The 24,497-nt window shown below is 45.6% G+C and overlaps 3 protein-coding genes across 11 annotated transcripts in view; 1 reads left to right on the top strand and 2 right to left on the bottom strand.

Annotated features, from left to right (window-relative positions):
* The window catches only part of CBX5 (chromobox 5), a 55,271-nt gene extending 53,006 nt beyond the window's left edge, over positions 1-2,265 (bottom strand). For all 4 annotated transcript variants that reach the window (XM_081849083.1, XM_081849084.1, XM_081849082.1 and 1 more), the window contains exon 1: positions 2,077-2,265. The gene's annotated coding sequence lies outside the window, so the exon portion shown is untranslated. The remainder of the gene's footprint in view (positions 1-2,076) is intronic.
* A 513-nt stretch (positions 2,266-2,778) lies between these two features.
* Positions 2,779-13,015, top strand: HNRNPA1 (heterogeneous nuclear ribonucleoprotein A1). 5 transcript variants are annotated; one of them, XR_014153183.1, is made up of 13 exons: positions 2,779-2,941; positions 3,034-3,072; positions 4,279-4,395; positions 4,587-4,733; positions 5,734-5,944; positions 6,047-6,139; positions 6,223-6,315; positions 6,931-7,017; positions 7,301-7,411; positions 8,159-8,287; positions 8,418-8,480; positions 11,860-11,942; positions 12,656-13,015. XR_014153183.1 is itself a non-coding variant. In XM_081849031.1 (12 exons), exons 1-11 carry the CDS (start codon positions 2,927-2,929, stop codon positions 8,471-8,473), a joined length of 1,098 nt encoding a protein of 365 aa, XP_081705157.1. In that variant the 5' UTR covers positions 2,779-2,926; the 3' UTR covers positions 8,474-8,480; positions 11,860-13,015. The 5 variants fall into 5 exon arrangements, 4 of the variants coding, with proteins under 4 accessions (XP_081705157.1, XP_081705156.1, XP_081705158.1 ...); XM_081849031.1 differs by having other exon boundaries at positions 11,860-13,015; XM_081849030.1 differs by lacking the exons at positions 11,860-11,942; positions 12,656-13,015 and adding an exon at positions 8,714-9,037.
* Positions 13,016-13,284: 269 nt separating this feature from the next.
* NFE2 (nuclear factor, erythroid 2) overlaps positions 13,285-24,497 on the bottom strand; it is a 32,597-nt gene continuing 21,384 nt past the window's right edge. The window contains exons 3-5 of one of the 2 annotated variants that reach the window (XM_081848993.1): positions 22,614-22,826; positions 14,462-16,481; positions 13,285-14,333 (exon numbers count right to left, since the gene is read on the bottom strand). In XM_081848993.1, the coding sequence (XP_081705119.1) occupies positions 15,480-16,481; positions 22,614-22,826 (1,215 nt within the window). In that variant the 3' untranslated portion in view covers positions 13,285-14,333; positions 14,462-15,479. Of the gene's footprint in view, positions 14,334-14,461; positions 16,482-17,088; positions 17,221-22,613; positions 22,827-24,497 lie in introns of those variants that run through there. The other variant, XM_081848994.1, reaches the window with a different exon arrangement.

The raw sequence follows: 24,497 nt of genomic DNA, 5'->3' as shown, positions 1-24,497 counted from the left end.
AGTGTGAACCTGGGTTTGTGGACTATGTCCTTCCTTTGCAGACTTCCCACTCAACACCCAATTCTCAACGTTTACCGTATTTTTTGCTCTATAAGACTCACTTTTTCCCTCCTAAAAAGTAAGGGGAAATGTGTGTGCGTCTTATGGAGCGAAATCAGGCTGCGCAGCTATCCCAGAAGCCAGAACAGGAAGAGGAATTGCTGCTTTCACTGCGCAGCGATCCCTCTTGCTGTTCTGGCTTCTGAGATTCAGAATATTCTTTTTCTTGTTTTCCTCCTCCAAAAACTAGGTGCGTCTTGTGGTCTGGTGCGTCTTATAGAGCGTAAAATACATACGGTATTTTATTTTTTTAAATGACTATTTCCTCCCACTGTGTTTTCAGCGGTTCTTTAGTTGTAAACTGCCTTGAGTCCAGTCAGGGGGAAAAGGCGGAGCACTAATAAGTTCAAGTTTGATTCCCTCCCCCGCTTACTTTTTCCTTTCTCCTCCTATGAAGAGGCTGCATCCTAATGTTTTAACTTAATCTTTTAAATTGTATTTTAATCCACTTGTTTCTATTATTGTTAGCGGCCCTGAGCCCAGTCTTGGCTGGGGAGGGCGGGGTATAAATAAAAATTTATTATTTATTATTAATAATAATCTAATACAATGATACCCGAAAATCCCCCCAACTTGCCTGTGCTATATATACATTGGGCACCAAATCTATCTACCCTGGGGGGGGTATATTTCATGGAAAGTTTCTGGGATTTCGGGCTTTGGAAACTCAAGTAGAGGGGAACGTGCAAGGCTGGTTGGCTTGGACTGTCTCCGGGGTCGGGAGCGCGTGTGAATCAGCGAACTCCCCAGAGACGGCAGGAGGAAAACAAGAGAGGCAAAACTCCAGCCCTTCACAGCCACTTATCCTCGAGCGACTAAGGCACGAAGACTTTCTCCGGCGTGTCTTTACATCATAAAGAATGTATCTGAAGAAGTGTGCATGCACACGAAAGCTCATACCAAGTACTAACCTAGTTGGTCTTTAAGGTGCTACTAGAAGAATTTTTTTATTATTATTTTGTTTTGACTATGGCAGACCAACACAGCTACCTATCTTTACATCATGTTATGTTTATCTGCCCTTTGTACAGTTCAGCCCCTGCTAGTATACTAAACTCCATAATCCAGCCTATGGCTGACAAACCAGTAGACCTACAGCTTGCCTGGGTTCTTCAAGATGTGGGTCCTTATATTACCCTACAGGTTGATAATTCCTAACAGCCGTCCTCTCCTACAAGAGACGGAATGGAATGTTAGCTTATTATTGATAGCTATAAGAAGTTTCTATGACAACATCAGATATTGATTTTAGTGTAGTGCAAAAAATAGTTTTAATTTTAATTTTAATCTTAAACTTTTCTTATGAATGGCTAATATTTGTCCTTGTGAGTTGTGAACTGTGTTATATTATTTGTGGCTTGTACGTGTCCGCTGTTTTATTTGATTTGTTTTGTTGTTGTTGCGTTTCATGATGGGCGTAAAGCCGAATAAACATTTGAATCTTTGAAGCTCCGGCGTGAAGGAGCTGAACGTGGACGGCAGACTAAAAGAGGTTTTTCTAAAAAAAGTTCGCGGGGGTGTACAGCTTTGAAAATTACAGGCCGGGACAAAAGACACGAATTGGGGTAGGTGAGACTGAGGGAAAGCTCACGGCGGGAAAGCCTCCCACTCCTAAAGAAAAGCGCCATAGTACCGAGGCCCCTCGCCATTGGCCATCCTCCGCGCCAATCAAACAGTTACGCTAAACCACCCGCCCCACAAGCAAAAGCGGCTTCCCCGTTGGATAAACCGGCTGCCACTCCACCCCCCGACCCTCAATGGTCTAACCCTCCCAACTGCCTCAACCCTTCGACCTATGAGGCTGTCACTCAGATTCCAGCGCCCCGCCCCCCAGAGCGCAAGCCCCGCCCCCTTTCCAACGGTACCTCACAGCACGGACGGGCTCCCCAATCACGCCAAAACCCACGCCCCCCTCCCTCGGAACCGCTGGCTCCCGGTAACGCGGCCCCGCCAAGATTGTTTCCCGTGGTCGCTCACCTGGGGAAAGTAGCGGGCTCGGAGCGGAAGCAACTTCCCCCTCCCTGGTTTGTAACCCCTCACAGCCGCCGCTTCTGCGCAACGCCCGCCAAAAACCCCGTCCAGTGCGCACGCGTCAGCCCCTCCGCCCCCTTCCCAGCCTCACTGCGCCGGCGTGAGGCGCGCGCATTTATCCCCAATCCCTTCCTCCCCTCCCCGTTATTCGTCAGAAGCAAGACTTTGTGACGCATGCGCAAGGTGTGCAGCGCGCTTCAGCGTAGGCTCGCCTCAGAGGCAAGTTGCACGTATTGAACTCTCTTTCCTCCCGCACCCCAAAGCCCAGCCCGGCTCGCGCCTTCATCAGTACCAACCACCAACACAAAAAACGCTCAGGAATACCAACTTAATTCCCGCCTCTATTAGAATGAATGTATAAAAAGCTAACCAACCCCCCCAAAAAGGGTATCCGTTGGTCCCAGCCAATCGCAAGAAACCTGCGTTCCGAACTGCCCAATGAAAGAGAAACTCTTGCGACTGGTTATTTGAGGAGTAAAGGGCGGGGAATGCCGTCGGAGTCGGAAGAGTGACAAGAAACCCAACCAACGGAAAGCCAAGAGGGGTACGGATAACGGAGTGAAAAGGGCGGGGTCACTACGAGAGCTTCCAATGGAAGCAGAGCAATCTGGCCGTTGTCCAGTGAGAGGCGACGAAGCCGAGAAGCCTGCCCAATGAAATGGGGCCGGTGTGGGCGTTACTAGTGAGGCGGCGGCGCCCTCGGTGACTCGGCCCCTTTTCGTCTCGGCTTCAGCGAGAGGCAGCGTCGCTTTGTGGGGAAGCCGGGCTAGGCCTTGCCTGTAATTACGCCGCCGCCATGTCGAAGTCTGAGGTAAGAGCCCTGATTACGGGCGGTTTAGTTCCATTCTTTCGACCCTCAACCTGTGGCTTGTTTTTGTGGAATTATGTTTCCTTTGCCTTTAGGGATCGTCCGATTACGGGTGCGATATGTCTCCTCACGAAGTAAGTCTAAAACGAACAAAAAATGTATATATTCTCTTTCCCCGCCATTTGCCTCGCCTTCTGCTTCAAGGCCTAATAGTCTCCGGTCGGCCTTCCTTCCTTTGCCGCCTGGCCTCTTTTTTTTCCCCACCCCCCCTCGGGCTACGCATGCGCGCTGGCTTTCCAGGGCAGGCGCCATGTTTCACAGTGCGTGGCGGTCACCGCTGCTCTTCCCCGACGCCTGGAAGAGGCGCTCTGCGGGCAGGAGGATTGGCGCGCGCCTGCGCACTGGCCTCCGGTTCTCCTTCTTCGAGTTGCGTGGGGGATGGGGGACGTGCGCGGACCACGTGCTCTCCTGCTTTGTCTGCAGCCTCTCCGCCACCCCACCCCCCGCGCAAATGTCGCCAGTTTCTCCTTTCGCCAACTTTCCCTTGCAACCGTGGATGTCTTTCACGCTTTCGCCCCTGTCTCTTGGGTGATCATTTTCTTGGGATTCGTGTACATAATGCATGTTTATCATTCAGTAGGGAGGCCTGCCTTCCGTAAGCGCACTACTCCCAACTAGGTATGTAGAACTTGGGGCGCTACTATTTAGCGAACAGCTTGAAAATCTTGGCCATTTTAGGGCTACAAAGTTTCGGGCTCTGCCAAGAGACCTAAAATACTACAATGTTGCCATCCTGTAGCTGAAAATAGACTTGCTGCTTTCCTGCCCCCTTTAGGTTTTTTTTTCCCTTTTCTTAGGAATGGATTCTGATAGGTAGATTGTAGTCTTCGTTAGAAGTGTGTTTATTTGTAGACGGGCAGATTTAAGTGAAGGAAGAGCAATATTCTCAACAAGACTTGGAAAGCATACTTGTGTGTTAGAAAATTAAGCAGTAAAATACATAGCTGATGCATTTCCTATTGCTTTACTACATCATAATGGGTAGCTGTATTATCAGAACAAGAATAAAAGGCAGTCCTTGGTTATTTGGGATATAGTGATTATATGAAATAGTGACAAATGCAGGACTGGAGTGTGCCCCTACTCTTGTTGAGAAGTTTTGCTGGCATGTTGATAGCAGTTAGGGTGCTAGCAGGGAAATGGGTAACAAGTGTGCTATCTCATCCAGGGATTATTGTGCATTAGTAGGCTTGCTTATCTACATGAAGCTGTAGTTCGATGGGAGAGTCCTGCAGTGCCACCTTCCTTGTTCTATATTTCCCTACTCTTCTCTTTTTCAGTCCCCCAAGGAACCTGAACAGCTGCGCAAACTTTTCATTGGCGGCCTAAGTTTCGAGACGACAGATGAAAGCCTTCGCAATCATTTTGAACAATGGGGCACACTTACAGACTGTGTGGTAAGTTTTCATATGGGGATTGGCTTTTAATTTTGTTGAGGACGTTTCTAACTTGGTACTGTAGATGGCATTACCCAAGACAAATGAATGTTTTTGATTCCTGTAAGAATCATGCATTCCATGGCATGCTATGATGTGTATTGTATCCTTAGAACAAAGTGAAATAATCTGACTTGGCTTTTTTATCCTAGGTGATGAGAGACCCAAACACTAAGCGCTCCAGGGGCTTTGGATTTGTCACTTACTCAACAGTGGAAGAGGTTGATGCTGCCATGAATGCCAGGCCCCACAAAGTTGATGGGAGAGTTGTTGAACCAAAAAGAGCTGTATCCAGAGAGGTGAGAGCTGCTGTCAGCTGCACTAGTGAGGAATGTGCCAAAGTGCTGTACAGTGGTACCTTGGGTTACAGGCGCTTCAGGTTACAGACTCAACTAACCCAGAAATAGTGCCTTGGATTAAGAACTTTGCTTCAGGATGAGAACAGAAATAATGCGGCGGCGCAGCAGCAGGAGGAGGCCCCGTTAGATAAAGTGGTACCCAGGTTAAGAACAGACCTCCGGAATGAATTAAGTTCTTAACCCGAGGTACCACTGTATTAGTTTCATGTAGCTGAAGACCATAAACATTGTGTTCATGTACGTATCTGGTTATCCAGAACTGCAGTTAAAGCAACTATATTAATACCATTCTCAGTTCACTGATGACCTTTTTTTAGTGCAGTGTTTGGTTTATTGGATTTAAATCCGCTTACGATAGGGAAGGTACGATGTAATTAAAACTATACTTTCAGTGCCAGTAGGTCATGGAATATTTAACCTGTTGCATCCTTTTGTTTTTCCCCCCAACCATTATAGTTAATCATGAAAGTCTTTGGTGGTATGCAGGGTCCCTGTGCATTGCTATATTTTACATGGCCAAAAGAGCAACTATTCTGTTGGTTGGTATTCATGTAATGCTGTAATCCAGTATGTGGCTCTGGTCAATTCCTGGTTCTGAATACATAGGATTTGTTTAGTGTGGAGCAATTCATGTTTATTTAGAAGTGTCCTTCTCACCCACCCACCCCAAATTCAGTGGTGCATACTTGTGGTGCTCTCCAGCTGGAATTCATAGTCCCACAACCTCTAAAGAGCATCTGTTGGCTGTCTCTGAACTACAGCACATAGCCTTGATGTAAAATATACACCAGTCTTCAACTTAACCTAAACATGCTTTTTGTATGATAGCTTTCTCCAGTACAGAGAGTTGCAGAGCAGTGATTGGGAGAATAAAATGATAGCTACTGGCTCACAATTGATAATCCAAACCTAACATTGCATTTATCCTGTCTTATTCTAGGACTCTCAAAGGCCTGGAGCCCACTTAACAGTAAAAAAAATCTTTGTTGGGGGAATTAAAGAAGATACAGAAGAGCACCACTTAAGGGACTACTTTGAACAGTATGGCAAAATTGAAGTTATTGAAATAATGACTGACCGTGGCAGTGGCAAGAAGAGGGGGTTTGCCTTTGTTACTTTTGATGACCATGACTCTGTGGACAAAATTGTCAGTAAGTGTATTATTTGAGTTGGTTTGACTTCCAGTTTTAGATTTGCAAGGGAAATATTGACAGCAAGGGAAATACTGACAACACTTTGTCTTCTTTATATAGTTCAGAAATACCATACTGTGAACGGGCATAACTGTGAAGTCAGGAAAGCCTTGTCAAAGCAGGAAATGGCCAGTGCCTCATCCAGCCAAAGAGGTGAGTTTTGTGGCTTTGATTGAAATGAACCTAGACTTCTAGTGCCTCTTTGTAGTGCTGAACATTGTTCTTCTTTTTGTTAGGTCGTAGTAGCTCTGGCAGCTTTGGGAGTGGCCGTGGAGGCGGATTTGGCGGTGGTGAGAACTTCAACCGTGGCAGCAGCTTTGGTGGCCGTGGTAAGGACAATTTTACTGGTTACTTTCAAGATTTAATGTTGACACGAGGGCTTCAACGCATTCAAATACTTATTCCAAAGAATCTGTCCAGGGCTCATGTTTTATAACCCACCCCAAAGCCAACTGTACTAAAATGGGAAAAGAAACCTTATTTCAGTGTCTAGTTATTGATTCCAATAGATGGAAGTTGCATGTTCATATTTACCTATCTCTTGTGCAGGAGGGGTATACCAGCCAGAACATTGGTCTTCAGCTGGTTGGTCAGGAATCCCTACTAGTTTTTAGCCTGATTTGAGGTGGGTTGTAACATCAGCTTAACTACCATGCTACAAGAAATAAAGGAGCAATGCCCCAGCTTGGTTGTTTGTCTGTTTTTTAAGGTATAAGAACTCATCTAGAAGACAAATTCCCAGACCTCTGTATTCTGGTTGAGGATTTGCAGGAATAACTTGCTTAACTTCTCTAGAAAGATAGTTAGAGAAATGGTTGGAAAATGTTTTCTTCGTAGCCTGCTTTGAATGTGTTTATAATAGCTGTATTTTAATAAATCAGCTAAAATTTAATCACCCGTCATCTTAATGAACTGATCCCGGTACTAACAGTTCTCTTTCTCAGGAGGGTTTGGCAGTCGCAGTGGCGGAGGTGGTGGTGGCGGCGGCTATGGAGGCAGCGGAGATGGCTACAATGGGTTTGGCAATGATGGTAAGTTTGCATCAACTGTGCTTTGAGGATGCAGATCTTTCCAAAGTGGCTTATAAATTAAATTGAAAGGCACTTAACATCAAAAGACTATTATCAAAACCCAGCAGCCTAACTGGACCCTCCCCCATGACAGCTGGCAATGGATAAACCTGCGGTTGGGGGAGAGGTAATCTTTGATACCTTCCCCAGCTTCCCTTCCTCTTCAAGTTCTTAAAAAAAATTTCCCCACACATGAAAATTGAGAACTTTATGCTGTGAACAAGAACATGTCCTTTTCTTAAAGGCTATGGAGGTAGTGGACCCGGATACTCTGGAGGAAGCAGAGGTTATGGCAGCAGTGGCAGCTATGACGGCTATAACAATGGAGGTGGCGGCTTTGGTGGCGGCAGTGGTGGTAAGTGTTACATTTGGGTGGTAAAATAATCAGCTGCATGCACAGTGCGGATCATTACTTTGGTTTTGACAAATTCCCAGTGTGGTCTTGGCATTAAATTTCACATTTGCTTCAGTACCTGTTGCCATATGGCAAATCCTCTACATCTTCACTTAATTAAAATAGTAGCAACTAGAATAATAGAAGCAGAATTGGACACTCAGAAGGCCATGTAATCAACCCCCTGCAATGCAGGAATATGCAGGTGGCCACCAAGGAGATCAAACCTGTGATCTTGGCATTATCAGTATCAGACTAACCAACTGAGCTAACTGGCATGCTTCAAGGCAAAGAGACATAAAGATGATCCTGTCAAAAGGACTAAATACAAAAAAGTCTATGAATGCCAATCCTTGTATATTTCAATATTGCCTTTTATGACTGCAGTGAGTATAAGCTTTAAAGGTCTTGATGCACACATGAGACTGCTTTGGGTTAACTGAACTTTTTGTGTTGGTAGCAGGGGATCTTTATGCTTTGATTTTTATTTTTTTTAATACGGCACTTTTTGAATGCAGTAGCTTAAATAAAAAAGACCACCTAGGGTAGACAATGTAATTCCGCATTTTGCAAAATTGTCTCTGGAGAAGATAAGCAGTATGTATATCTTCATGTGATGCTGGGTATAATAGACAGGGATGGCAAATTGTTCCTAGTTTGGTAGATGCAAGTAACTTGTTGAAAATCATTGCTTCTTACTCTATACAGGAAGCAGCTTTGGAGGAGGTGGAAGCTACAATGACTTTGGCAGTTACAACAACCAGTCTTCAAACTTTGGGCCCATGAAAGGAGGAAACTTTGGAGGCAGGAGCTCTGGGCCATATGGTGGAAGTGGGGGTAGGCATCTTAAAACTGTAGTAAAGTTGAACCGCATGAACTTCTGTTTTGTTCCTTGATCACAGGGATTGCGGGGGGGGGGGGGATAAGTCTATGCACCTCTCTGAAAATGCAACTTTGATTATTTCAGGTGGCTACGGTGGCTCTGGTAGTGGCAGTAGCTATGGCGGCGGAAGGCGGTTTTAATTCCTAGGTAAGAATCTTCCTTTTAACCACTGAAGAAATATGCAGTGCTGATGAAATTTAATTGTAACTCTTAATTTAGCTGAGCAAAGTTATTGTAGTTTAAGCTTACTTGGACTAAAATACAGATGTTAAAAGCTAATATATGGATTGGCAGTCGGTGGGAAGAAGCTTGCTATTGGATTGTAGCTTTGAGTCTCAAATGTGTTTAGATTAACAACTTTATTCCGTATTATTCAACAGGAAACAAAGCTTAGCAGGAGAGGAGAGCCAGAGAAGTGACAGGGAAGCTACAGGTTACCACAGTTGTGAACTCAGCCAAACACAGTTGTGGCAGGGTAGAACTGCCTCATGAAGACATGTGTTAGACAAGCGCTTGTTTGCAAACATCAGGACTGTATTTGTGACTATCTGTAACAGGATATTTTAGTTTTTGTGTTCTGTGGAAAGTGCAAAGCATTCCAACAAGGGTTTTATGTAGATGATTATTTTTTTCCACACCCATGCTGTTGATTGCTAACTGTAATAGACTGATCATGACGCTGAATAAATGTGTCTTTTTTAAAATGTGCCGTGTATAAGTTAAGTTTCACTGTAAGTCAATATGTACTGGTTTTAGCTGCATAGTTGCTGTGCAGGCTTAGTTTAAAGGGTGTCAATGCCTGTTGACAGGTCTACTATAATACCGTAACAAAGACCAAATAGCAATGCTGCCCACAATTGCAATGGCAGTATAAGCACCTGCCATTGAACCCTTGAAATGGCACTTTGGACTCATAGTAGTAATATTTATACTGGGGTATGCTGTGATACTTGTGAAATCTAGCTGGTTCTGGATTGCCACAGATACGCTACCAGTATCAGCCCTGCACATTTTTAAATTCCACACCTTTTAAAAGTCTTAAAGCCAGGGCTAGTTGATTGAGTCTGCTGAGGGTTATAAAATCTCCAATACTGGAGCTAATGCCAGGTCCAAATGGTTTTTGCAACCTGTTCCTAATGGGGGTGGGATTTGTTTCCATAACCGATGAGGCTAGTAAAATATGACTTCTCATCTGCTCCTAGCTAAATGTTTGGGGTTGGTCTGTGAAATACTACAATTATTAAGAAGGCATTGAGCATCCTAGTTAACTGGGGAAGATTGGAACAAAACAAGTTGAGTTCTTTACTAAATAGCTAGACACCAGAATTATATTAGTTTGTGTATGTTGGGCAAAAGCTTTTAAAAGCTGTAGATCTGGGTAAAGACTCCACAGTTGTGTAGCCTCTGTCTTTATGGTTGATTAGAATTTTTTACTGGAAGCAGTTGTGTTTAAAATAGTGCTGTGAAGTGAACCACCAGTACAAGAATTTCCATGTGTAACAACTCTCCTCCCCTTCTCCTACCCAAATCTGCTCACAAACCCTTGAACAGATGGGGATTTCTGTTGTGCAAGTGGAAATACTTGTGCTGATGGGATGCAACATTGCAGCATATAAAAGAAATGGGCCTGAACGTTCTTGCTGGGTTAATAAACAAAGCTTTCCTGGTTAGAATGCAGGAAAACTCCATAGGGCCATTGGTTAACGCTGGTGCCTAAGAAAAGCAGTGCACATGTGAAACAAGGCTCCTCCAGTTTCCTGGCCTTGTCTAGGAAGAGCAGCTCTTTTCTGTCAGCTTTAATGCTTTTAAATTCTTTGGATTAATAAAGTAAAGCTAAATAAGGCCCCATCTGCATTAAACATTTAAAGCAGCATCATGCCACTTTAATGGTCATGGCTTTTCCCCAAAGCATCCTGGGGTCCTTTTGGTTAAGGGATTGCACCCCTAACAAATGGCAGTTCCTAGGATTCTTTGGGGAAAATAATGACTTAAAGTGGGATGGTACTGCTTTGAATGGTATAGTGCAGATGGGGCCTTAGTCTTGTGGGCATTGAAAACAACTACTTGCCTGCTAAAAGCACTTTGGTAACTTCATTATTCCTACATCATCTAATCTGAGTGGGACAGCCAATACGTTCTGTCTCACATAGTGGCTTAGATGCACTGGAACTCTGCAGCCCATTTTGGGGATAGTGTGTATTTTGCTTTTTGAAGAAACAGTTCCAGGCATTTCTCCCTCCCCAGTGCAGTTGACAGTAGAATATTGGCCTCTTGGCTGTAATGATTTAAAACTGCTTTCTGGTCTACCTTTCCATTCTGTGAGGTGGAGCCAAAACTGCACTTAAAAGTGGAGGGTGGGAGGGTTTGTATAGTGCGGGTTTTCCCAATATTTGGTCTCCAGCTGTTTTTGGATTACAACTATCAACCTTAGCTAGCAGGACCAGTGGCCAACGATGGTAGGCATTGTAGTCCACAAACAGCTGGAGACCCAAGTTTGGGAAACCCTAGTATATTGGTCCAGTTAATCTTCACTGAGACCTGAGCACACCTTATGAAGGATTTCCATCCTAGCCTCTTGTTGAAATAAGACCAGTTTTAACGTGTGCTTAAACCTTTTTCTAAAGCTGCAATGGTGTTTGTATATATATCATTTTGTTTGACTGGTGAATGGCTTAATTTAGAATGCAAAACTGATAGTCCTGATGGGTTTTTACGTGGCTGAGTTTGCAATAGCAGGCGGATCCTTATTCTGTTGAGGGAGACGAGACCTCAGGATTCACGAAGTAATGCTCGGTTTTGGCATGGTAGCATAACCACAACAGAGGAGAGCACGCCAGGATCCGAAAACTAAGTAGCGTTACAAAATCCGGGAGGCTTGCAGATGGTTGAGCTACTAGGAACGGCTAGCAAGCATAGCTCCGAATGGCTTCCAGCTCAGACGCTACCACAGCTGAGAGTAGACGCGTGTTGAGTCGAGTGGACAGATAAGCCAGGTGCAGGCTTCTGCTGACTAGAAAAGTGCTCAGTGACCACCGGAAGGAGGCAGACGAGAGTAAGGATCCTTGCTCTTAGGACTAGCAGTCAGACGCAGAAGGAAGGAAAGGTTATATTACTGTACTGGTAGGTAAGAACAGATTTTACTTATGTCCTATACAGTTTTGTTATCCTGCTAAACTTTTCTCAGAGGCTGAGTTTACCTTGTAAATACTAGTTGAGCTACTTAAATTTTTCCCAGTGCTGTAAAATAAGCATTAGATGGGTAGAACATAATATTGACTTGCATATTTTTTTTATTTAAAAAAATTAGTCACAACATGGGTGATGAAATGTACTTAATGAAAGCACTGCCTCTTATCTCCTCCTCGGGTAGCCTTGTGGACTTATAAAAGCACAGTACCACAATGCACTGGCTATACTGCAATAAATGCAGACTACTTTGGGGGGAGGGGACTCCCATGCAAAGTACCTGTTAAATGTAATAGGGTGAGGTCGTATTGAGTATTTTAACACATCTTCCTTTTTATAGGAGAAGAGCTGTCAAGTGCTAAAACACCTGCTCCCAAGACAAATGGACTAGGATGCCCCTGAATCTCCTTTTCTGTTTAAAAGGTAAAACCAACCAATCCTAAGAAGGTGGGTGAGGCAGAATGTGGTGAAGTGACTGGGCACAATAAAATACAAGAAGCACTTGATAGTTAGCTGTAGGATAGAATCATAGAATTGTTGGAAGGGACCCACGAATCATCTAGTCCAGGCATAGGTAAACTCAGCCCTCCGGATGTTTTGGGACTACAACTCCCGTGATCCCTAGCTAACAGGACCAGTGGTCAGGGATGATGGGAATTGTAGTCCCAAAACATCTGGAGTGCCGAGTTTGCCTATGCCTGATCTAGTCCAACCCCCTGCAATGAAGAAATATGCCAGGTAGTTGCTATGCGGAATGAACCTATAACTGTGGCAGTATGAGCACCACACACTCGAATCAGTGGTGTCCAAACTTTTTTCAAAGAGGGCCAGATTTGATGAAGTGAAGGGCCATGAGGGCCGACCAAAGTTATTGAGGTTTTTTTTTTTAGGATTTTTACCCCAGGAAATAAACTGCCATGGGCCGGATTAAACTGACCGACGGGCAGGATTAGGCCCACAAAACGGACTTTGGACATGCCTGCTCTTAATCAACTGGGCTAACTTTCAGTGGATTCCAGTATTTTGTTTTATTTCTAGATTGATAGGCAAATACTAGGCTGAATCTAGGAATGAAGAGTAATACAAATGTGTGTTCAAATGTTCCCTGTGTTTCATCCTTTGTTCTTTTCTTGCAGGACTCTTCAACTTCACGTACCACAAAGCTTTCCAAGAAAGTTCAAATGGCTACTGGGTAGCTATATACATAAACTATTCATGTGAATAGCTGCTAAGTAAATTTTTTTGTAGCAACTGGGTTGCATTTTCAGAGTTGTCAACTTATAAGGCACTAGTGAATTCCATAATATTCTGACACAGCCTTCTTGGCCTTCATATAAAAACAGGGTTGAACTCTACTTCATTGTGCACTTTTCATTGCAGAATTTATTGAAGTAGACCTACAGTTATGTCTTCAGATTTCAGGTGCTCGACACCTACAGTTTCTCCCTTCCATAAATAAAATGACTGGGGCCAAAACCCCCATCTTAATAAAATGAGCATTATTTGCATTTCTGAGCCTCGTTTTTCAAGCAGGGACGGACACAGATAACTCGGTTGAGGCGCTCTGCTCCTTACACAGTGCACACACAGCTTTGTTGAAATCATCCTGCTTCCCTGAAATACATTGGGTGTATGTATTTGCTCTAGCAACCAGTTCGTTCGGGTTTGTAAAACACAACCGCCCCACAAACCTTTGATGCACAAAACCAAAATGACTTAAAATACTGATGCTACAATGCAAAGGGAAATGCAACATGAGGCACGATTTAACCAAACAAGTTTATTCTGTAGAAAGATTTAAGTGCAACTTATTTACACATTATGAGTGGCCATGCTGCTTTGCAGGCCAGATGTACTTTGATGCCACAGTCCTCTCCTGCACAAGCGTGTTCTGCCCAACACCCTGGTACACTTATTCTGGGGGATGCAGGTGGCCTGTAATTCTGGAAAGCAGCATGCATTTTAAGAGACCACATTATATTGTCGATTTCCATGGGTAAAGAGCAATGGGCAATCTGCCAGAGCTAGTGCAAGCCTGTCCCATAAGCTGTTGTAGCATTTACAGAGGCTTCAAACTTCTTGAGTCACAAGCTAGCCTCCCTGCTAAAACTCAGGTTTGTAATATGTAGTTGGCTTAAAACAATTTTGTACTGCGCCTTGACAATCTGGAAGTGACAGTAAGATCCCAGGACAGTATCTGGGTCTTAAAAGCCTCTGCTCTTTCCTGAGCCTTAGTCAAATAGGCTTGCATAATTTATTCTAGCAGAGCACGGGTCATAGAACCATTTTGGTTCCTTCATGCAGTTTTTTTGTGGAAGGGTTCACTCACTTTTGTCTCATAATTTCTACGCACAGGTCTGGGGGTTTTTTTGTGTGTGTCTTTACACTTTACACTTTCTGCAGGAAAACCTGTTCACCACTGAATCGGAACAAATATCAGTTGGATTTTCTGTGGATTGATGTTTGTTCTGATTCAACAGTAAACAGTGGGTTTTCCTGGTAAAAGTGGCTCCTATTTTTTCCACTTACATTTTGGAAGCACTCCCCTACCCCTGATCTTAATATTCTGCAACCCCTTTTGAGAAACACTGGATTCAACTCCACTAGTGCCAATTCATTTGGCCCTCTAGAGTAAATTTAAGAAACAGGCCCTCTGTGCTAGACTCCCAGTTCCCAACATCAGTGGCCATTGGGCTTGCTTCCTGAGCTTGTTGTGAGCTGAAGTCCATCATCTGGAAGACCTTAAGTTTCCCATCACTGTTCTAGAGACCTTGTAGTTTCCCAAGACCAGGAAGGCAGGGTGGCTGGAGAAATCTGTAGGTACTGTTGATATGCGTTGAGCCCTCATCGCAATGTGTAGTAAGCACTAACCCTGCCCATAACGCCCCCTTTTACAGAAATACCTGAGAACATGCAGTGTTCCTTTTCCTTGCCACAAATACAATTCTGATCAGAATTAAACGAGTTGCTATACCTTTTGTTAGGAGACAGATCTAACACCACCATACAGATCTTTTTTCAGTCTTTGTGCTGCATGCCAGTGGGTGGGTGGGGGCAGGGGCAAAAGTAGGAGGAACAGTGAATGCAAGTTTGCTTTTGCACAGTAGAATAATAGAATCTTAAGAGTTGGAAGGGGCCCAAGGGTCATCTAGTCCAACCCCCTTGCCAGTAGGCAAATTTCACACTCAATGCAACCTTTCCACTGAGGTAAGCAAGAATTCTTGGGCATGTTTCACTGAGGCAGCACTTGAGGTATAAAGCACAAGGCCGTGCATAATTTTCAGAGGGCCATATAAAGAGGCTTGGAAGAAGATTTGGTTGGTCCCTGGCTTGAGCTTCCCCCACTCCCTGCCATAATGGTCTGGGAATACAGTCGTAGCTTGGTTGCCAAACAATGCCTTCTGGGAGTCCTGCAGCCAAGTGGAAGCTGCACTGGACATTTGGCTTTCAAAAACCGGAACACTCCCAGTTTTCAATTGCTTGGGAGCTGAAACATTCAGCAACTAAGCTGTTTGAGATCCAAGGTACAACTGTACTGCCTTCAATAAACAATCTCTGGGAAAGACTAACCTTAGAAATGGTGTGTGGATGAAGCAAATAATGTCAAGCTAACAAAAGTGATTAGTTTGGCTAGGTCAATAGTTCTTTGGATAGATTCTAGTTGCCTTCAAGCTCCCAGAGCGGTTTCCCTCTCCCCATTCTGTAAATCGGTTGTGTATTTAAAGAACGGCCTAGATACAGTCATAAGCACTTTTAAGTTCAGAAGCAATGGCATTTGTTCAGTTAAAAACATGTATATGCGTTCATTTGCCATGTGGCTTGCAATAGACCGTGCTCCTCTATTTGGGTAGCTTCAAAGCCTGAGGTGGAGGCTCCTTGAGTCTCCTTGAAAACAGTGCAGGGTTGCTTATCTTGGGTCTATTCAATCCCTGCAATTCCTCCCACCAGAATCTGCTCTGTTCAGTCAATGGGGTTGTCTGGCTGGTTATTTCGTGGTACCAGAAAGACACCGCCATCTGCAGCGAGTTGCAGCACATACTCTTCAGGGGAGTAAGTGTTGCCAGCTTCATCACGCAACATGCAAAAGACTTGGTGGTAGAGAGCCCCCAACTTTTGCTTGGTGAGCGCCAGGGTCCTGTTAAACTCTCCTCGGTCCCGTAGCAGCCGCTGCCGCTCGCAGCTCAGCTCCTCCAGCTCCTGCTCCAAGTGAACCAGGGTCTCTAGCTTGCGCTTGCGGCAATTCTGAGCCGCCACTTTGTTCTTGCCGCGCCGGCGGATGTCTCTGATCAGAGCCAGCTGAGGCTCGCTCAGCGGGAAGCGTGTCACCAGCTCGTTGAAGTCGTCCACCGGCAGGTTGATGATCTTCTCGACTGGGAAGGGGATGTTCATGGCAAGGGCCCGCCGCTCATCCCGACTGCCCACCAGCTCCCCACGTGGGCTCCGCCCTTTCTCCAAAGAATGTTCCAGGGGTGGGTTGGCGCAGGGCAACTCTGGCACAGGGGGCAACATTGGGTAGGGTGGTGCATGGTCCATGGGGTACAGTGGTGCATACTCTGCCCTCTCCAGCCCCTCTGCTTCTAGGGACTCTGCATCGCTGTAGTTAAGGGACAAGCCAGAGTCTGATTCCAAGTCCTCTTGGGGCTTGCAAGGGCCTTGTGGCCCATAGCAACTGGCCAAGTCCTTCTGCAGCACCATCCCTGGTGCCCCTTTACATTCGCCCAGAATGGCAGGTCCAGGAGGCTCAAGGGAGGACGAGATCAGCATGCCGGTGTAGCTGTAGACAGTGCAAGGGCCTGGCAGAGTTTCTGGGAAGGGGCGCTCGTATGGTGGAGCAGGATGGCTGTAGGAAATCGAACAGTCCCCCATCTCTGTGCACGGCCCATAGCTGGGAGGGGGCACCGCTGGTTGTGCATGGCCGCATAAGGCAGGGTCATAGCAGCTTTCAGCTGGCATCTCAAGGCCCTGCAGGGGTGAGAGAGAGGTCTGAGCACAGGCTTAAAAGCTCACACAGATTTCCCTGCATACAAGGGCATAGAGTCATAGCTGGGGCTTAGGAGGAGGGAGACACCAATCAAGATCCAGAGCAGGGGTCAGCAAACATTTTCAGCAGGGGGCCGATCCATTGTCCCCCAGACATTGTGGGGGGCTGGACTATATTTTTTTGGGGGGGGATGAATGAATTCCTATGCCCCACAAATAACCCAGAGATGCATTTTAAATAAAAGGAAACAGACACATTCTACTTATGTAAAAACACGCTGATTCCTGGACCGTCCGCTGGATCCAGAAGGTGATTGGGCTGGATCCGGCCCCCAGGCCTTAGTTTGCCTACCCATTATCCAGAGATTTAGAAAGCAAAACTTAGAACCCAGGAATTCTGGCTCTTGTTCTAAGCTGTTTCCTGACTGCTGATCCCTTAAGTTCCAACTTCGATGCAAATGAACTCCTGTTCCCCCTCTCAGTTTAACTCCTTCGATTCCACCTACACCTTCCGGTTCCTTTTCCAACAGAGGCCTCCATAGGTAGCAGCTTTCTCCTAACAATTTGCTCTCCCCAGCCATCTATTTACCCAGCACGTTGCTCTTTGATGACTAAATAGATGGTGTTCCAGTCTGAGCATCCCTCAGTCACAACCCTCATCTACTCATTGGCACGGCCTTCTGCGGCATAGCACGCTATGCAGGGGCGGAAGAGGAGCGAAGGAGCCCTTGCGCAGGTGCCTACCTGGCGGAGATGGATGGGTTGATAGCATTCCCCCTAAGAACAAAAGGGCGATTCATCTCATCAGACAGATCCCGCATTGTGCACCGTTCCTCCCCACCTTGCATCTCCCCAGGGTCAGCTGCTGAATGGGGCAGTGTTGGGAGAGTCACCATGAAGGAGACAACTGTGCGCAATGGATGCCTGCCACTCTGCCACTGACTTGGTCCACGCCTCCATGGAGAACCTAAACCTCCATGCAGAGATGCAGCGCTGTCTAGGGTACTGCATGTTCCTCCTTCCTCTCCCTAACAGCAACTTTTGCACGTTTGCTCTGAAGGAAACTCCGCGGAGGTCAAGGAGACCTGATCCCAGGCAAATGCAGAGAGGGCTGCCATCATTGCTTCAGCAAAAAGTTTCCTTAGCAATAAAATGAAAAAGGAATGAAAAAGTTGGACACCCTGTTGATTTTCTCCCTGGAAGCAGTGTTTAGGAGCTGGGCTGTCACGCTCATGCAAGACATGGGAGGGTTTCAGTCTTGCATTTTTCTGAGGTTTTGCAAAAGGACAAATAATGATAAAAGGAAGGCAGCTCCCCCCAGCAGCAGGGATGAGTAATGGAAAAGGAGGAGGAAGAGTAGAGTGGAATGCCCTCCTTGAAGGGAATGGCTGGAGTTCTTTTAGGGGTAAAGGTAAAGGGACCCCTGACCATTAGGTCCAGTCGTGTCCGACTGGGGTTGCGGCACTCATCTTGCTTTATTGGCCGAGGGAGCCGGCGTACAGCTTCTGGGTCATGTGGCCAGCATGACTAAGCCGCTTCTGGCGAACCAGAGCAGCGCACGGAAACGCCGTTTACCTTCTCGCCGGAGTGGTACCTATTTATCTCCTTGAACTTTGATGTGCTTTCGAACTGCTAGGTTGGCAGGAGCAGGGACCGAGCAACAGGAGCTCACCCCGTTGCGGGGATTTGAACCACTGACCTTCCGATTGGCAAGTCCTAGGCTCTGTGGTTTAACCCACAGCACCACCCGCATCCCATGGGGCAAGGATACACTGCAGATATTCATTGGTGGTTTCACTTGCTAGTTTTATAATCTCTAATACTAATGCTGCAGATGACAGTGCTTCCATCTCCTTCTAAAGCTCTTTGCTAGCCTGAGCGGGAGAAAGAAACAGGAAGCCGAGAGGGATGGGAAGGAGCCTGGGGGGAGGTGAGGCTGCCCCTGCCCAAATGCCACAACCTCGTAAATAAGGTTACCAGACATCCCTGTTTCCCGGGGACAGTCCCCGGATTTACAAACCAGTCCTCATACAAAATCCATTGAAGTTGAAAAGTGTCCCCGGATTCATTGAAAACAATCTGGTAACCTTAAAACTGCAGCAAAGGAAAAGCATCACTCAATGCATAGTTAAGGGCTATTGTGACATCAGCAGCCAATCCCATCTCTGCCCACTGTTATGTCACAGAACTTGAACACTAGTGGGGGGCTTGAAAAATGTTCACAGTTCTTTCACTACTGTCTCTCAAGTAGCACAACCGCCCTGTTAAGGTAAGCCAGTATGATCATCCCCCTATTGTAGGTGAGTTGTGCACATATCTCCTTTGTTGTCTCTGACATAAGATAAATGAGCAGCACAGCATCGAGAGTGCAGAGGAAAATCCTGAATGTCACCCCACTTCGCCTGTTGGAACCTTGAAGAACTGCATCAGACTATGATTGATTGCTGCAGGATCTAGAACATCTGGTTCCCCTGTCTTGCACCTTGGAGGAACTGCCTATAGGTTTACATTATAATACCTGACTACACCAGGAAGTTTCAGCATGTCTTACTCTGGTGCATAGGGGACACGGGTGGCGCTGTGGTCTAAACCACTGAGCTTTGGGCTTGCCACTCGGAAGGTCGCCGGTTCGAATCCCCGCAGTGGGGTAAGCTCCTGTTGTTCAGTCCCTGCTCCTGCCAACCTAGCAGTTGGAAAGCACGTCAAAGTGCAAGTAGATAAATAGGTACCACGCCGGTGGGAAGGTAAACGGCATTTCCGTGCACTGCTCTGGTTTCGCCAGAAGCGACTTAGTCATGCTGGCCACATGACCTGGAAAAACTCTCTGTGGACAAACTCTGGCTCCCTTGGCCAGTAAAGCGAGATGAGCGCCGCAACCCCAGAGTCGTTGAGACTGGACTTAACTGTCAGGGGTCCTTTACCTTTTTTTACTCTGGTGCATATACCTTAGCATAAGTAATAGCAATTGATGTGGGTTGTATCTGTCAATAAATCCTTGCTCACTTGCTTGCCAGTTATTCCAATTCACAGGACAACATTTAAGGTGTCTAGCAGTGAAAGGTGTTGGGAGAGGGGACTCAAGGTTTGATTTACATTGGAGATGGCCCATCTCCCTCTGTGCCAGTGAATGTCTGTCACCTTTCCAAGTCTTCTGAAAGCTTTCCCATGTTCAGCTGAGAAATGTGACATTGGCTCTCATTGGTCAGAAGGAGCCAGGGGTCACCAAATCCAATTCGGGCTCAGAGAGTCCTTTAAAAACTACTTCTGGCCCAGAGATGGAAGGAAGACAAAGTCACAACCAGAGAAGAATGGCTGATAAAGATGACGGATTACGTCAAAATGGTGAAAATGACCAGAAATCAAGAAAATAGAAATTTTACTAAGGAATGGGAAAAATTTATAATTTATCTCAGAGAACACTGTAAACAACTAAAAACTTTGGTAGGATTGTAACAACACTTGTAACGAAACAAGAACTATGGGAAAACAGGGATTTTTAAGAAAAAGGAGAATTTTATAAGATGCAGTTGAAAAAAGATTCAGGTGGTAGCCGTGTTGGTCTGGCGCAGTAGAAATATATATTAAAAATTTATAAAATTGTCTAGTAGCACCTTAGAGACCAACTAAGTTTGTTCTTGGTATGAGCTTTCGTGTGCATGCACACTTCTTCAGATACTAAAAGCTCATACCAAGAACAAACTTAGTTGGTCTCTAAGGTGCTGTGGGTTAAACCACAGAGCCTAGGGCTTGCCGATCAGAAGGTCAGCAGTTCAAATCCCTGCAAAAGGGTGAGCTCCCATTGCTCGGTCCCTGCTCCTGCCAACCTAGCAGTTCAAAAGCACGTCAAAGTGCAAGTAGATAAATAGGTACCACTCCGGCGGGAAGGTAAACGGCGTTTCCGTGCGCTGCTCTGGTTCGCCAGAAGCGGCTTAGTCATGCTGGCCACATGACCCGGAAGCTGTACACCGGCTCCCTCGGCCAATAAAGTGAGATGAGCGCCGCAACCCCAGAGTCGTCCCTAACTGGACCTAAGGAGTCCCTTTACCTTTACCTAAGGTGCTACTAGTTGAAAAAAGGAATGTTGACGGAACTCATGGAGGGGCAGAGGGAAGTCCAAGGGAATCCTTTGTATGTATGATTATGATTATTATTTGAATATAAATGTAAACTAAAAATCAATAGAAAATTGGGGGGGGGGAGAGAAAGGCCTTTAAAAAAAAAAAGGCTGTCCTATGCAGCATTGTCCCGTCCCATCATCAGGGTTACAGACCTTGACCACTCACTGGGAAACTGACTACCCTCACTGCTTATTCATAAGTAGACTGAGAACACTGTGGTGTTAGTAAATAGCTTAGAATTCGTCAAAATTTGGAGTGACTGGGTTCTTTTTGTTTTTCGGTATTCTGTTTGAACATTTGCCTTACTCTCTTATTTGGGTAAAAATTATGAGAGAGGCAAACAACAGTATCTTCAGTGTGGGAGTCTGCTATAAACCTCCAAAGCCAGACAAAACATGGGATGACGTCTTATTATAGCAGATTACCAAACATTCAGAGATATAGTATTCATGGGAGACTTCAGCTACCCTGCAATTCGTCGGGACTCGAACTCTGCCAAAAAAAGTGGAAGTGACCTACTGGGATCCATTATGCAAAGGGAGGGGAAAGCTGAGTGTAGTCGGATGCACAAACTCTGGATTTTAAGAAAACAGATTTTTAAAATCTTAAGAAACTACTGGGTGAGATCCCCTAGTCAGAAATACTCAGAGAGATTAAGATGGATGGGAGTTTCTTAAAAGGTGAGATACTGAAGGCACAGTTGCAAACAATTACGACAAGAAATTGAAGGAGGCGACCGCTAAAGAAAGCAGTGTGGCTGCATAGGGAGCTTTCTGATGGGCTGGTGGGCTCTGAATGTTTTGATTACAATCCTTATCAGCATTGGGACTGATAGGAGTTCCAGTCAAAACATAAGCAGGGTGAAGGCTGAGATCCAGCACTTGTTCTTCAGTTGGAGAGACAATTACTTTCTGGGAATAGCAGTGGGACAGAGAGTTCTTCGTGCAGTAACCACATGCCCTTTCTTCATCTCCCCTCTTGTTCACTTCCAATCCCCACCAATTGCTAATTGCAGCGAAAACCTTCTCTTAGCTGCTGCCTTGGCCAGTTTAAGTAACTCCATGCTATCATCTCCATAAAGTTGTTCCCGATCTCAACTGCAACCTGCCTGCTTATCTGATACACATTACCTGATACATTGTGTATCATCTGATCAGTCTACTGCAATTATTAAGTTTGCAGATGACACCACCATAATGGGTTTAATAACAGGTGGAGACGAATCAGCGTATAGAGGGGAGGTGCAAAAAATATATACATGGTGCCTAGGGAACAACTTGCACCTTAATATTAGCGAGACAAAGGAGATGGTGTTGGACTTTTGGAGGAAGAGAGGAGCACTAGCCCCGCTGTACATCAGGGAGGGCTGTGTGGAGAGAGTCTCTTCCTTTAAATTCCTAGGAGTTTATCTCAGTGAAGACCTTACTTGGAAAATAAATACAACCCAGGTGGTTAAGAAAGCCCAACAGAGACTCCATCTCCTCAGAGTATTGCGGAAGAACGATGTCAATCAATATTTGATGATCTCCTTCTACCGGTCAACAACAGAAAGTATCACGGTGTGGTACGCTGGTTTGACATCATCTGATAGGAAGTGTCTACAGAGGGTGGTGAATACAGCACAAGATATTATGGACTGTCCCGTGAATCTGCTGGATGAAATAGCGGAAGAACATTGCCTCAGGAGAGTGAGGAAAATTCCCAGGGATGATTCACACCCTGGCCGGCACTTTCTTGATCTCCTGCCCTCAGGCAGAAGATATAGAAGCATGATTAGTCGCACCAACAGGGTAAAGAACAGCTTCTATCCGTGGGCTGTTAGGCTGCTGAATTAAAAGATAACAACAGGGCAACTGAATTTCGGGTTTGGTTTTGGTGTGTGTGTGTCAGTAAACGAGGGGAATTAAGACTAAGAGAGCTGAGTGGGGCTACTCGTGTAATCTCACTGTATACAAGTTGTACAAGTGACAATAAAGTTTTTCACATTTCAAATTACCTGCAGTTCTGAGATGGAGAGGATTTCTTGCCAGGTGAGCTCCATTTCTCCCTGGGGGCCAAGCTCCCCCCCTGCCAGGGGATTGTACAAGGGGAGGAAGGTTCCCCGAGCCCATCCTTGCTGGGGTGGGAAAGGGGGCATTTTGTCAGGCCGGGCCCTGCCCAGCCTCTGCTCCAGCTGGGTCCCCCCAAAATTAGCCGTGGCAGCAAAGTTCTGCAATGCAAAAAGAGAAAACAGGGTCAGGTGGAACTCAACCATTGTGAATCTTTCATAGGAAGAAGACGTTGGTCTATCTAGCTCCATTGTTATGTACTGAGTTGAATAGGATCCAAAATGCAGCAGTCTGATTGCTACATTTTGGATCCTATTGTTCTAGGACCAGTCTGATTGGTCCTAGAACAATAGGATTCAGAATGGAGCAGTCTGATTGGTCCTAGAACAATGCAGCAGTATGATTGGTCCGCAGGAGCCACCCAATCCAGCCCCAGGTGGAAGTGAATCCACAACCTGATTGGCCTACAGGAGAATCCCGGAATTAGCCAATCACATGCAACCCATTGTGTAAATAATGTATATAAAGCAAATATTGTGGGGGAACTTCCATTCCTCACTACTATGAGCTGAATAAAGAGCATGAAATCCACTCTCGACTCTGAGTATATTTCATCCATACTGCCTACACAGACTGTCAGCAGCTCTCCAGGGTTTCAGACCAGGGTCTCTCCCAGCCCTATCTACAGACTGACCTTGGACCTTCCTCATGTGAGGCCTATGCTTTTCCAATGGGCTCCAACAATGTCACGTCATCCCACAACATACAGCTGTTTGGAAGCAGCCTAAATGAAGCAAGGCCTTCTGAAAAGGGGAGCAGAGGTAAAAGACCATGAAGTCCACATCTAAAATGACCTATCTGCACATCAAGGCAATGTGAACCGAGTGCATGCCTTAGCACACTTTCCAGAATCCTCTGCAACTATTTAAGGATGTTCCTTGGCAAGTACTTTGACGTGGCAGTAGTATCTGAAAGGTGAACATTGGAGAACCACTCAGTTACGCATCAAATCTATTTCAGTGTACAGTGGTACCTTGGGTTAAGTACTTAATTCGTTCTGGAGGTCTGTTCTTAACCTGAAACTGTTCTTAACCGGAAGCACCACTTTAGCTAATGGGGCCTCCTGCTGCCGGAGCACGATTTCTGTTCTCATCCTGAAGCAAAGTTCTTAACCCGAGGTACTATTTCTGGGTTAGTGGAGTCTGGAACCTGAAGCGTATGTAACCTGAGGTACCACTGTACATAACTACAACAGGTAAAAATAATAATCAGCTTTTGTTTCAGAGATGGGGGGAGGGAACCTGAAATAAAACCTCAACCCACACCTCCCACCCAGAAGAAAAATGCCACTACAGTGGTACCTCAGGTTACATATGCTTCAGGTTACATACACTTCAGGTTACAGACTCCGCTAACCCAGAAATATTACGTCAGGTTAAGAACTTTGCTTCAGGACGAGAACAGAAATCACACGGCAGCAGCGGGAGGCCCCATTAGCTAAAGTGGTACTTCAGGTTAAGAACAGTTTCAGGTTAAGAACGGACCTACAGAACGAATTAAGTACTTAACCCGAGGTACCACTGTATATGGGAAACATGTAATGAACCTGGGCAATGAAAATGACAGGTGAAAATGGACTGAATTAGATGTGAACACGGCTCTATAGTTTTTGGAAGCACCAACATTTTCCGGGGACTTGGGGTAGCAGTCAGCAAGGTTAGTGGTAGACAGGAACCTGTGTTCTGGGGTCTATTTCCTATAAACCTTCCACACACGCACACACCCCGCTCCATGTCTTAGTCTCAGCTTGGCATGGGTGGGACTGCCCATCT

This window comes from Podarcis erhardii, assembly GCF_964252035.2.
Source record: "Podarcis erhardii genome assembly, chromosome: 2".
NCBI lineage: Eukaryota > Metazoa > Chordata > Lepidosauria > Squamata > Lacertidae > Podarcis > Podarcis erhardii.
The sequence above is the reverse complement of the archived record's forward strand: the minus strand, read 5'-3'. Positions and strand labels throughout refer to the sequence as shown.